This window comes from Andrena cerasifolii, chromosome 3 (genome assembly GCF_050908995.1).
Source record: "Andrena cerasifolii isolate SP2316 chromosome 3, iyAndCera1_principal, whole genome shotgun sequence".
In the NCBI taxonomy this organism is placed as follows: domain Eukaryota; kingdom Metazoa; phylum Arthropoda; class Insecta; order Hymenoptera; family Andrenidae; genus Andrena; species Andrena cerasifolii.
The window spans coordinates 4561925-4576061 of NC_135120.1; the positions used below are offsets into that span (position 1 = coordinate 4561925).

At 39.1% G+C, this 14137-nt stretch overlaps 2 protein-coding genes and 1 long non-coding RNA gene across 5 annotated transcripts in view; 1 reads left to right on the forward strand and 2 right to left on the reverse strand.

Annotated features, from left to right (window-relative positions):
- LOC143367066 (uncharacterized) overlaps window positions 1-14137 on the reverse strand; it is a 391763-nt gene that overhangs the window by 137061 nt on the left and 240565 nt on the right. The gene's annotated exons all lie outside the window — the stretch shown is intronic.
- The window catches only part of LOC143367001 (fatty-acid amide hydrolase 2), a 174392-nt gene that overhangs the window by 108453 nt on the left and 51802 nt on the right, over window positions 1-14137 (reverse strand). The window lies entirely within an intron of this gene.
- On the forward strand, window positions 11553-14036 carry LOC143367040 (uncharacterized). The gene is made up of 5 exons (XM_076808652.1): window positions 11553-11921; window positions 11998-12164; window positions 12262-12360; window positions 12454-12681; window positions 13314-14036. Exons 1-5 carry the CDS (start codon window positions 11821-11823, stop codon window positions 13337-13339), a joined length of 621 nt encoding a protein of 206 aa, XP_076664767.1. The 5' UTR covers window positions 11553-11820; the 3' UTR covers window positions 13340-14036.

Consider the following 14137-nt stretch of genomic DNA (forward strand, 5'->3'; position numbering starts at 1 on the left):
GGCATTGACGGGTTTCAGACCACTCGACTTCCTTATCAAGGGACTTGGGAAGCGGCGAATATGCGTCGGTGGGTGCCACAGCAACCGTGAAAAATCATATTCGGCGATTCTAAAGTAAGATAGTGTACGTAGTAGTTTAAGGATTCATTTCATTTGTATTTCGGTTTAATCGGGACGATTAACGGTCAGGATGGCCGAATTGTAAGCATTGAACCGGCTGGGTCGGGTGATGCCACACAGGCGCCCCAGACAGGCGGGCCCTTGCAGGCGATAGCGGCGTGAAGCCCATGTTTAGGAATGAATGTGTGTGTGCGTGAGTAAAGTAGATATAAGAGCGTGAATGCTTAGAGTAAGGGCTGTCGCATCTGGACCAGTGACGGAGTCACTGAAGAATAAAACCAATCGTTACCAGTACTGTGTCCTTTTATTATTTTCCCGCTGGCCCTCCTACAATAGGGCCCTTTACACGGACGGTCTTGCGCGCGGTCCGGCCCGCGGGCCGGCGCGCCACACGCCGCGCGGCCCGCAAAAGTACGTGAGGCCGGATCGTGGCGCTCCTTCGCGCGGGCCAGAAGGTCGTACCCGTCACTACTTAGAGATAGCGAGTTCGGGCTCCCATTTCTACGTCGACTCCACATGCTTTGTACACGATCCACCGCAGTGGTGTATTGTGTTCTACCTGTTCGATGTATATTATCGATCTGCGAAACGATCGACAAGACACGATCGCGATATACGTTCGCGAAAAGTATACAAATTCCTCGATATACCTGGCCTATAAAGGATATCATAAATGCTGTTACTGTAGGGTACACTGAAACATCTGTTTTTACGAAGCTAAATTTGGTTGACCTGAAGGTGCTATAAATTCTAGAAATGGTTTATGACTCAGTTATAACGAGTGTAAAATTTTACAAGGGTACATTAAAAAATGTCCAAATGTTTCCCCGGCAATGCGATGGCAAATGAAATTGCAGTTAACACATTCACTGTTGTGACGATCATAAATATTACTATCAACGGCAATAATTACCATGTCACTGCTTGTTTTAATATAAAAACTAATATTGATAGACAATAAATACATATAGGTATGCAAGTGATGTTATGTCTAAGATAAATGATGAAGAGATGTAATATGCAAGATGTTTTGAAGAAGGGGGGTAGTCTTCTGATTGCTCGTGATGCAGGTCAAATTTTTCACCCACGCTCCTGCCCGCGCGCAAACCTCGAATCCAGAAGAGTTTTCATAAGAGACAGAAAAGGTAGTTAGAAAAGGAAAAAACGATACTTGGAACCAGGCTCGTTGCGCGCCTCAGGATTTCCGACAGTGCGGACGAGTCTGAGGCGCGCGACGAGCCTGGCAGCCGATCCTGGCAGCCAAGACTCCAAACGCAACGCCGTCGATAAGCCGTGCCTCGATGGGTTTCGAGGACTTCGACCCTCGAGACCAGGGGGGCCGTACCATGTTGCCCCCTAAGACGTGGCGAATAAAAAATTCTACATTTCGCACCGGATCTTGGCGAAAGTGACGTGGATCGTTTCCTTATGTTTTCCCGATGAAAATGGTCCAAAAAACGACACAAATCGGATTGTAATTAAGGAATCTTCATAATAAATTGATTTCCATAACTTCGTTAAAAATAGTCCGATTTACATGAAATTTGGTATAATTTTCATTTGAAAAACGTAAAGAATCCATCGGTATCACTTCCATATCGATACGATAAAGAATAAAGTATACAGTTTTTCTGAAACAGGTATGAATCCTTGGCCGACCGCAGCGAATCAAGGTCGGCGACCCACAGTCGAGGGTGAAATATTCATTACAGCGTATTGAGAAATTCTTTACTCTTCGTCGTATCGATATGAAAGCAACACTAATGGATTCCTGGCGTTCTCCCAATTAAAATGATCACAAATATCATGCAAATCGGACTACTTTTACACAAACAATACAAATTATAAAAGGAGTAGGCATTCCGTGGTCCGAACGATGACCAGAACGAGCAAAGAACCTAATAAAAAGAAAATAAATATAAGGAGAGTAATCGTAATAAACGTACTAATGGACTAATTTTTGTACCTATTTAAATATTATACGAAAAGGAAAAAACAGCCAAGCCTCTGCTTAAATTTTTTTTAAATGCTGCCAAAATATGTACAAATATAGGCATAAAGTTTTCAATTAATATAATTTGTGGGTTTCTCTGAAAATAATCCCAAATATCGCGCTCCTGTTCACGCCGTCAAGGTAGAGTGACTCCTTAAGAAAGGGTAAAAAATTATTTGCGCAGCGTTTGGTTTCCGTAAACGGTTCTTGACCTCGACAACAGCAAGCCACTGCTAGTATATTTTCAGAAACACCTGATATCGCCAGAAACGCCAGTACGTTTGCGCACGCGGGGTCCCGCCTGCGCCGTCCTTCCTTCAAATTACAAACGGATCCCTTATCGCTCGAGTATAAACACAACATATTTGTTTGCATGGTTACAAACTTCGTCCATTAGCTATCCGAATAGAGTGATGGATACACAAAAGTACAACTTTCATACTAAACTACGTCTTTGCCATATTTATTTTTTCTGTCTCTTCAGCTATTTCTAACTTTCACTTTTACTCCTTTATAACTACCTACCCGTTCCTTCCGTTTCTGCTTCCATCTACCTGGAATCAAGGGTTCGCACAGGCTTGGTCAGCGTCAGGAACATTTGGCGACCAGGCCTTTGCGAACCGGGGACAGCTTTCTTTTCACCCTCTCTATGTTTTTTCTGCTTTTTCCTACTTCATCTTTCTTCTATCTTTTTTTATTCACTATCTTTAACTCTGTCTAGTCTTTCCTTTTTAACCGGCGAAAATTCACGGAGCGTACACTTGGTCTCGAACCGGTTATCAGACAACACGTACCGCGCACGCATTTTTACTGTTTTTCCATATTTACTGTTAATTTATTACTGTTAATTGTTACTTTTAATTACTTCTGTTAATTGTTACTTTTAGTTGTTACCAGTAATTATTACCGTTACTTTAATTGTTATTTTTAATTGTTACTGTTAATTGTTATTGTTAACTGTTATTTCTGGTTTAACTTCCTTGAATTGTGGTTATTATCGTTACACCGAACCACTTCAAGTGAAAGCCTGTGTGAAGAACGCGGTTTAAAAAAGTGCATCAAAAGTTTTGTCATGTTCCTCCCTCCATAGGTCAAATTCCTAGCGGGGGTGATTATGGCAAAATGTAATTGGTTAAGGCGGGACAAAAGTATATTGCTCCAACGGCGGGTTCCACCGGTGACCATTCTAATTGCCCTACTCCTGGGACTCTCCGCAATGCCGTCACTGATGGGCTTCAGCCCACGACGTCTTTATTGCTGGACTAAACGTTGAGAATCACAGGACAATGGTCAAATAAGGAAATACCTCGCTAAGCTTGCACATCTGGCAACGAAACATAAACTAAAGACGTATTTACAACTCCTGATTTTTATAACACGACCGCCGTTTGGGCAGAAGGACGAAAGCGTTTTACATTTCCTCCTGGGCTCAAATCAGCCCCTTTTGTCACGCCTTAACCAATTACAATTTGCCATGACCACCCCCGCTAGGATTTTGACCTATGGAGGGAGGAACCAATGCTTACGTTTTAAGTGAATGCACGCAGAAAAGTCAGAATCAAACGAAAAGTCAAAGTGTCAATACGTTTGTATAGTTCTTCTCTTACGTCAGTGATTTGTTTGGTAATTACTTATAAAATTAGGATGGAAGATACTAAGTGGAGTAAGAAGGCAGTAACAGAGTTAATTAACTTATATAAAACAATGCCTTCTCTATGGAAAGTGAGGAGTAAGGAGTACAAAAATCGCAATTTAAGACACAATTGTTACGAAAAATTAATAGCATATTGCAAGACGATATTCCCCAATGCGGACAGAGAGTTCGTAAGTAAAAAAATTCAATCTTTGCGTGGGACATACCGCAAAGAATTCCGAAAAGTTGTGGCGTCTACAAGATCTGGGAACGGGGCCGAAGATGTACACGTGCCATCACTTTGGTACTACGATTTGCTGCACTTCACAAAAGATCAGGACGTCCCAACGGCGAGTGTCACAAATATCGAGGATGAGACATCTCTCCCCGACGAGCCGGAAGCGATGCGGGACGAACCCGAAGATATTGAAAGCCAATCTATCGACCTACAGGACATGGACGACACCGAGACGCAGCCTAGCAATCAAGTAAGTTTATTTATGACCTCATTTATTTTATTAATACACTCCTCAAAAAATTCGGTATAGCTGGAACCACGGACGAGTTTCTAATTTGTAAAAAATTAATTCTACACAAGGAAAACAAGCTAAATGTCTAGCAGAAATCGAACATTTTTTTAAAATGCTGTCACTGCAAACTTTTATTCTTAGGGAGCCTCTGTGGCTCCAACTACGTGGAAATATCATTTCAATGTAGTACTGAAGGTAAACAAGAAACTGAATATAATTTTACAATGGACACAGACAGTAAAAAGGAAACATATGGTTGTATTTTTGTGAAATTTTAGTTTATTAGGGTGACTAAGTATGTGGGTATTACAATTGCACAGAGATGTGCAGAATTACAATTGAATTACTTCATGAATTATGATTACAAAATAATTCAATTAAATCGTATTCAAACAATAATAATAACGCATGCGCAGATCGACTTAATATACAAGGAGTTCAAAAAGTAATGATCACTGGTTTGGGGGGGGGGGATTTGTTAAAAAAAATTGCTACAAAATTGTTTGTAACATTGAAAATGATGATTCCACGATTCGATTATATAGCGTTGCACGTATAGGCATGGGCCCACCCACTACTCTGCCGTTTTGGTAGTATGTACTCGAATGCTGGGGTCTGGCACAGTGGCCCGAACTAGGTCAACCACCTTGCAATACCTTCTGTCCCTTTAAACGTCGGATTGTGTTTGTTTACGTTTAGGGGTGCGCAGTGGACCAGGCCCCACCATTTGGGTAGATGCTGCCAAAGCGGCAGAGTAGTGGTAGGTCCATGCCTATACGTGCAATATACAATGGAATCGTTGAAACATCATTTTCAAAGTTATAAACAATTTTGTAGCACGTTTGTCTTAACAAATCTCCACTTGTCCAGAGGTGCACATTCGCCCCCAAACCATGTGTTACCCGCAAACCCGTTCACCATGTGTTATTTTAATTTTAATAAGTCATAATATATGATACATATAAATAATACAAATAATATATGATAGGTAACCTTCATGTTTTTTGACGGCCCTCCCATAAGTCACAGTGAATCTATGTGCCCCTTGGTCTTAATAAGTCTGTGCATCCCTGTTATACGGTGTACGCAAATGATTATTATTAACATATATATTAATACTATTCAACACATTAAATTAGCTTGTACAACAAATGAGAGAAAGGTAAATAAAAGAAAGGGCATATCGCTAACCGAAGTTTGTTACACGAGTACATATCATAGTCATATACACATGAAAGATAAATATAAATATTTATCGCAATTCCTCAGATGATTACAGTAATTAACAATTCAATTAATTGAAAAGTTTGAATTCAAATGTGGAATGTAATTCAATTACGGCGTTATTTCATTGTCATATAATTAAATTACACTCGAAGACTTTTTTAAATAAACGGTTGTGTATTCGAAAGTATATATTTTAAAGTTCTTGTATTTTTTTTCAATGCAATATATAAATAAATAATGGAATTGTAGACGATCTCCCGGTAGCTTTTTTTTATTTAAGCACTTTATGGTGACCGTGACTGTAGCTTTGACCTGGTTCGAACAAATTTAGTTAGTATATTAAATTATCATGTGCTTAATCGGTTATTATTCCGAAAAATTAATCTAAAATAAAATGGCGACTGTTCATGCCGGGAGATCGTCTATAATTTCATTATTTATAAGGCAGGACCCCTTATGGGGGTACACCCGTTTGAACCCTCGGGAAATGTGTGTATTTTGTGGATTTTTTTACAAGTCAACGGCTTGATGCAGATTTTCCGTTTTTTTACTATCTTTACATAGTATTAGGAACTACTCAAAAAAAAAGTTTTTGTTAAAAAACTATTGTTTTTCGGAAGTTATGGATACGTATCCGAAAGTCTCTCCATTTTGGACGGCTAATTGATGGCCCTAAAAACTCGCACTACGTTCAACCAATTCACTTCCAATTTTGCATGCAGAATCATAATAACATTCCACATCGTACAACGAAGGCATTTTTTATTCCGAGTCCCCGTTTATTATTTATAAAGAAAAAAGTTGGATTTTTCTCTTAGAAAAATCTAACTTTACCTTTGATCTCTCACCATTTATTTATTTTTCAAAATTTTCAAAATCGACTTCGTTGGACGGTAGCTATTGACATACTTTATAAATTTTTTTTATTGTTTTTGATTTCACACACGACATAAAGCTGTTTTCAGGGCCACCGATTAGCCCCCTAAAATGGAACGACTTTGGGAGGTGTATGCATAACTTGCCAAAAATAATAGTTTCTTAACTTAAACTTTTTTTATGAGTAGTTCATAATACTATGTAAAGATAGTAAATAATGGCAAATGTACATTAAACCGTTGACTTGTAAAAAAATCCACAAAATGTATACATTTTCCGAGGGTTCAAACGGATATACCCCCTTTATACATCAAACACTCACGCTCTATACGCATTCAGCATATCTTCCTGCCACGGAACACTTCCTTCTCCTACAAAATACTCTTTATAACGGTCCCTATTTTGCTTGGCAGAGTTATTTAAATTCCCACGATTAAGGGGTTCCAAATTATCCATCTGCACTACATCGTTTTGATAATTCCCCTCCTGCCTACTCCTGTTGTTCGTTATATATGCTGCACTCCGTCTCCGTAAGAAATTATGGAGAACGCAGGTAGCCAATACAACATATGATATATTTTCCACCTTCATATTAATTGCTGTATTCAATACTCGAAATCGCGAGGCTAATATGCCAAATGTATTTTCCACTACGTTCCTAGCTCGGGATAATCTATAATTAAATATTCTTTTATCATGATCCAATTCCCTTTGAGCATAAGGCTTTAAGAAGTTATTAGTTAAAGGAAACGCTTCATCGCCTACAAAGACGAAGTTTAAATTGTTCATTGTTTCATTATTCTCCGGCAAATTTAACTGCCCATTATTTAAACGCCTCATAAATTCAGTGTGTTCGAGAACACCACCATCTGATACCCTTCCATTTTTGCCGACATCGACAAAAATAAACTCGTAATTTGAATCGACTAACGCCATTAGTACGATGCTGTAATAATTTTTATAATTGTAATACAAGGCCCCGGAATCCTTGTTATTCGGGAACTATGACAAAACAAAAAACAATACAAAAATAAACAAAATTTAATTTCCTTGTTATTTCTTATGTTATTAAATTATATGTGTTTTTTTTTTGTACGAAGGACGAAGAAGTGGAATCGCAACCGGGTCCAAGCAGCCATAAACAGCCGGCTGGCCAAATGTCTCGCTGCGGCAAAAAAAAAAGAAGCGATGATGCCGTCATGAAAGTTTTAGAAACTTGCGCTGTCGCGCTGAAGAATCCCACTATCAGCCGGATAGAAATATCCGAGTATGAAGCTACGGGAATAAAAATTGCCAAGCAATTGCAAAGGATGAACCCGGAGCAGGCAATTTATGCCGACAATATCATAGCAACTGCGTTGAGAAGAGGGTTGTTAAAAACACTAAAACCCCACACAGATGTCTGCGACAACGAATGTAGGCTCTATGCTGGGCCGAGCCGGGAACACCCGAACGAACGTCAGCAACAGTAATTGTAATGATATACAGTGGGGGACAAAATTATGTGGACACCCTTTAAAATCGCATAACTTGTTCAAAATTGGTCCAAACGACTTGAGTTTTTTTTAGAAGCTAGATGGATTAGTTTGCTAAGTAACGTGTTTCGTCGTTTTGAAAAATGTTGCGATTGGTCGGAATTGCAAAAAGAAATAGGAAAGATCATTTTCAAAACGACGAAACTCGTCACTTAGCAAATTAATCCTTCTAGTTTCTCAAAAAAAAATCAAGTCGTTCGGACCAATTTTAAACAAGTTATACGATTTTAAAGGGTGTCCACATAATTTTGTCCCCCACTGTAATAGGAGTTATAATAATAATAATATGAGTTTTATAAATACGAGCGCGGATTATCATTTCATTAATAAATTATTACCCTTACCTTTAAGAACTCTGTCCTTAGTGCATAATACAGTGCTTTGCATGTCTCAGGAATTATTTTGCATAACGCTGGAGCTGATATTCCTGTCGTAAATTTCAAATCTTCATAGGAACGCCCAGTTGCCAAAAATCTCAATGTAGCGATAAGGCGTTGTTCTGCGGGGATACTTTTTCTCATAATGGTGTCCATTTTCTTGATTCGGTTTTGAACTAAACCCAGTAGATCATCAAACGCCTTACAATCCATCCTCAAGTAATTCCGATAATCGTCCGGATAATTTTCTCGCAGTTCTCGAAGAAGAGGCTGATCATTGCAGTCTCCGCGGTATTTTTTCACCCAAACCTGGCGGTTTCTTCTTCTGCTTCTTCTTCGGTCTGCTACTGTTAACTGGACAGCAGCAGCAGCAACAACAACAACAGCCAAGTTCCGGTCATTGTTTACCGCAAACATGACAAAACTTTTGATGCACTTTTTTAAACCGCGTTCTTCACACAGGCTTTCACTTGAAGTGGTTCGGTGTAACGATAATAACCACAATTCAAGGAAGTTAAACCAGAAATAACAGTTAACAATAACAATTAACAGTAACAATTAAAAATAACAATTAAAGTAACGGTAATAATTACTGGTAACAACTAAAAGTAACAATTAACAGAAGTAATTAAAAGTAACAATTAACAGTAATAAATTAACAGTAAATATGGAAAAACAGTAAAAATGCGTGCGCGGTACGTGTTGTCTGATAACCGGTTCGAGACCAAGTGTACGCTCCGTGAATTTTCGCCGGTTAAAAAGGAAAGACTAGACAGAGTTAAAGATAGTGAATAAAAAAAGATAGAAGAAAGATGAAGTAGGAAAAAGCAGAAAAAACATAGAGAGGGTGAAAAGAAAGCTGTCCCCGGTTCGCAAAGGCCTGGTCGCCAAATGTTCCTGACGCTGACCAAGCCTGTGCGAACCCTTGATTCCAGGTAGATGGAAGCAGAAACGGAAGGAACGGGTAGGTAGTTATAAAGGAGTAAAAGTGAAAGTTAGAAATAGCTGAAGAGACAGAAAAAATAAATATGGCAAAGACGTAGTTTAGTATGAAAGTTGTACTTTTGTGTATCCATCACTCTATTCGGATAGCTAATGGACGAAGTTTGTAACCATGCAAACAAATATGTTGTGTTTATACTCGAGCGATAAGGGATCCGTTTGTAATTTGAAGGAAGGACGGCGCAGGCGGGACCCCGCGTGCGCAAACGTACTGGCGTTTCTGGCGATATCAGGTGTTTCTGAAAATATACTAGCAGTGGCTTGCTGTTGTCGAGGTCAAGAACCGTTTACGGAAACCAAACGCTGCGCAAATAATTTTTTACCCTTTCTTAAGGAGTCACTCTACCTTGACGGCGTGAACAGGAGCGCGATATTTGGGATTATTTTCAGAGAAACCCACAAATTATATTAATTGAAAACTTTATGCCTATATTTGTACATATTTTGGCAGCATTTAAAAAAAATTTAAGCAGAGGCTTGGCTGTTTTTTCCTTTTCGTATAATATTTAAATAGGTACAAAAATTAGTCCATTAGTACGTTTATTACGATTACTCTCCTTATATTTATTTTCTTTTTATTAGGTTCTTTGCTCGTTCTGGTCATCGTTCGGACCACGGAATGCCTACTCCTTTTATAATTTGTATTGTTTGTGTAAAAGTAGTCCGATTTGCATGATATTTGTGATCATTTTAATTGGGAGAACGCCAGGAATCCATTAGTGTTGCTTTCATATCGATACGACGAAGAGTAAAGAATTTCTCAATACGCTGTAATGAATATTTCACCCTCGACTGTGGGTCGCCGACCTTGATTCGCTGCGGTCGGCCAAGGATTCATACCTGTTTCAGAAAAACTGTATACTTTATTCTTTATCGTATCGATATGGAAGTGATACCGATGGATTCTTTACGTTTTTCAAATGAAAATTATACCAAATTTCATATAAATCGGACTATTTTTAACGAAGTTATGGAAATCAATTTATTATGAAGATTCCTTAATTACAATCCGATTTGTGTCGTTTTTTGGACCATTTTCATCGGGAAAACATAAGGAAACGATCCACGTCACTTTCGCCAAGATCCGGTGCGAAATGAAAAGAATTTTCGATTCGCCACGTCTTAGGGGGCAACATGGTACGGCCCCCCTGGTCTCGAGGGTCGAAGTCCTCGAAACCCATCGAGGCACGGCTTATCGGCGGCGTTGCGTCTGGAGTCTTGGCTGCCAGGATCGGCTGCCAGGCTCGTCGCGCGCCTCAGACTCGTCCGCACAGTCGGAAATCCTGAGGCGCGCAACGAGCCTGGTTTCAAGTATCGTTTTTTCCTTTTCTAACTACCTTTTCTGTCTCTTATGAAAACTCTTCTGGATTCGAGGTTTGTGCGCGGGCAGGACTGTGATGCTTTCTTGCTGCGCGCCACGCAAGAGCGTGGGTGAAAAATTTCACCTGCATCACGAGCAATCAGAAGACTAGAACAGAAGAGTAGAACACAATACACCACTGCGGTGGATCTTGTAAAAAGCATGTGGAGTCGACGTAGAAACGGGAGCCCGAACTCACTATCTCTAAGTAGTGACGGGTGCGACCTTCTGGCCCGCGCGAAGGAGCGCCATGATCCGGCCTCACGTACTTTTGCGTGTCGCGCGGCGTGTGGCGACCGCGCGTGTGGGACCGCGCGCAAGACCGTCCGTGTAAAGGGCCCTAATTGGAAAAAGATGACTAGCAGAGTACAGAAGAGAGACGAGACGATCACATCGTATTATCACAAAAAGGTCAAACTGTGTCGCAAATTAAACTTGGATTTCGCAGACACGCGCGAGTAGATCCTCGTGGGGCTCTGGTCGAAGGATTTATGCGCTTCTGTCTCAGCAAGAGATCACGGTAACGTAGATGGACTTCTTCACGACGTATTAAGTCAAGAACGGATGCATCGACACCGAGTGGAACGAATTAAATTTTCAAGAGAGAACGAAGGCCTGCAAAGTAGAGCAGCACCTACCAATCAACCACGTTCCGACCCAGCGAAGAGTCAAACAGGGAGCAGGGCGTCTGGAGGGCTACCTTCCAGAAGTGAGAACGGAGTTTTCAAACGCGAAATTAAGTGCTACAACTGTAACGCGACGGGACATTTGTCTCGCGGGTGCCTGAAACCAAAAAGGGGCATTGGTCCTTGCTTTAAGTGCGGACAGGAGGGACATCTGTCTAGGGCCTGTCCGACCCCCACCACCAACATGGCGCAACGAGAGCCGTCGAGAGGATCATGGACATAGGAATATAGGGACGGAGTAATAGTTGAGGGGGGTGAAGCAGCTTCGGGGAGCCGAAAACTATGGTCACGTGGTACTCTGGTGCCGCATTGGCGATTGGTTGTGATAGCGCAAGCGCATTCTTATTCTCATCGAGTAAGAGTGAGTCAGAAGCAGTGTGAAAAGCAGTGAAAGAGTAGACTGCGAATTACTGTGATTAGCAGGAGCGTCAGTGGATTATAGCTTTTTTTAGAAAAAAAGAGATATATATTTGTTTTTACAATGCCACTATGCATTGTAAAAAGTTGTAAAAATCGTACGGCAAGTCGTCCCGTTTTGGGACAAAAGAAAGAAAAGAATATTATGAATCTCTCATATCACCGGTAAGTAAAGGTTACATTGTATTATCAAAATTGGGCAACTGATATAAAGTTACATATTTAATTATTTGTTTTATAGATTTCCAAAGAATGAAAAATTAAAATTGCTTTGGTTAGACATATTAGGGCAAAATACGGAATCAGTTGCAGTTGGAGCAAGGATTTGTTCCATACATTTTGCACAAGATGCCTTCTATATTTTACATGGTATTAAGAGACTTCGATCAAATGCACTACCATCTATAGGTATTAAACAGTGTTATTATTATTAGGATTGAGAAGTAATACATTATTTGTAATGCTGTAATTGCTTTATACATACATATTTTGTTTACTTTCTTAGAACCTGTGATTGATGATATAATTATTGCATCACATTCCACAGAATCTAATTCTTGTAAAATAGATAGAGCTACATCTCCTATCCCTGGATGCAGTCACTGTAAGAAATATTTAATCTTATTTAATACAATTTGTATATTAATTTTCTACAAAATGTAATTTTTTTATACATTATATTTTTAAAACTTTTTAGTTGTGGATAAGTCAACAAGCATGTCACCGAAGAGACAAGCATATCAGGAAGAACGCTTCAATAAAAAATTTCAGTACATGAAGAAACAGTATTTAAAAAGAATCAAACTTTTGCAACAGAACGTTCGACGAAAGGAATGCAAAATTATCTCATTTAAGGCAATTTTTGACACACTGAAGGAGAAGAATATGTTACAGGCTGAGGAATTGCAAGTATTACAAGATATAGGTGGGCCAAATTCTAAGATATTAGAGAGGCAATTGCAGAAAAATAGAGGAAAATGTGTAAACAAACAATTTAATAATCAACTTAAATCATTCGCTCTGACGTTACACTATTATTCTCCAAAAGCTTATGAATATGTACGTAAAGAGTTTGATAATTGTTTACCACATCACAAAACCATTTCGAAATAGTATCAAAGCATTGAAGGAAAACCTGGCATTATGCTAGAATCTGTAAATGCTATCAAGCAAAGAGCAAATAAAGTTGATTATCAGTTGTTTGGATCGTTAGTATTCGATGAGATGGCCATCCGCCAACATATTGAGTATGATGGTACAAAATTTAATGGGTATGTGGATATGGGTGATAACATAGCTACCGCTGATACGTCAATTGCAAAGGAGGTGTTAGTTTTTATGGTAGTATGCATTAATGGTGCATGGAAAATTCCAGTAGCTTATTTTTTAATTGACAAAATGACTGCAGATCAAAAAAAAAATTTGACTTTGCAATGCATTGCTTCTTTGCATGGTGCAGGCATGCAGATTGTGTGTGTGACGTGTGATGGGACAGCTACTAACTTTGCCATGATGCAACAGTTCGGATGTAATTTTAAAAATACTTTATCGTTGCAGTCGACATTTCAACACCCAGTGAATAATGAACCAATAGTGGTATTCCCAGATCCCTGTCATATGCTAAAATTAATAAGAAATACATTTGGTGACTTCAAAAGTTTCATCGACGAACATAAACAAATCGTCAAATGGGAGTACCTAGAAAAATTGCACAAATTACAAGCAGCAGAAGGTATGCATTTGGGGAATAAGTTGCGAACAGCACACATTAATTATAATAAACAGAAGATGAAGGTCAGATTAGCTGCCCAAATATTAAGCCGATCAGTGGCAGATTCATTGGAGTACTGCAAAGATGAACTAAAACTGGATGATTTTCAAAATGCTGGTGGCACAATTAAATTTTTAAATATTTTTAATGACTTATTCGACATATTAAATTCAAAAAGTTTAAAGCAAACAGGTTTTAAACAAGCACTATGCTTGAAAAATATCTCAATGTTCAAAAATAAATTAGAAACGTGTAAAAAGTATATCATAGCTTTAAAAACAAGTCAAGGAGAACCTTTGCACGTTGGTCGCAGAAAAACTGGATTTCTTGGCTTTCTAATATGTATTAATAGTGCACAAGTGTTATACAAAATTTGGTGCGAAGACAAAGATCTATTGAAGTATATTCCTTGTTATAAGTTGAACCAAGACCATATAGAACTGTTGTTTGGTTGCATAAGATCAAGGGGAGGTGGGAATAATAATCCGACGTCTCGACAATTTCAAGCCACAATGGAAAAACTATTAGTTCATTGCCAATTAAGGAATGTGACAAATGGAAATTGCGTAGCGTTGGAAGAAATTTCAATTCTACATGTCTCATCGTTCAA

What these genes read in the sequence shown, in the direction of transcription:
- LOC143367040 (XM_076808652.1), top strand. Translation starts at nt 11,821, where the DNA reads ATGCCACTATGCATTGTAAAAAGTTGTAAAAATCGTACGGCAAGTCGT. An exon ending in ATGAATCTCTCATATCACCG is followed by an intron (nt 11,922 to 11,997) that starts GTAAGTAAAGGT and finishes TTTGTTTTATAG; the next exon opens with ATTTCCAAAGAATGAAAAAT. An exon ending in TATCCCTGGATGCAGTCACT is followed by an intron (nt 12,361 to 12,453) that starts GTAAGAAATATT and finishes AAAACTTTTTAG; the next exon opens with TTGTGGATAAGTCAACAAGC.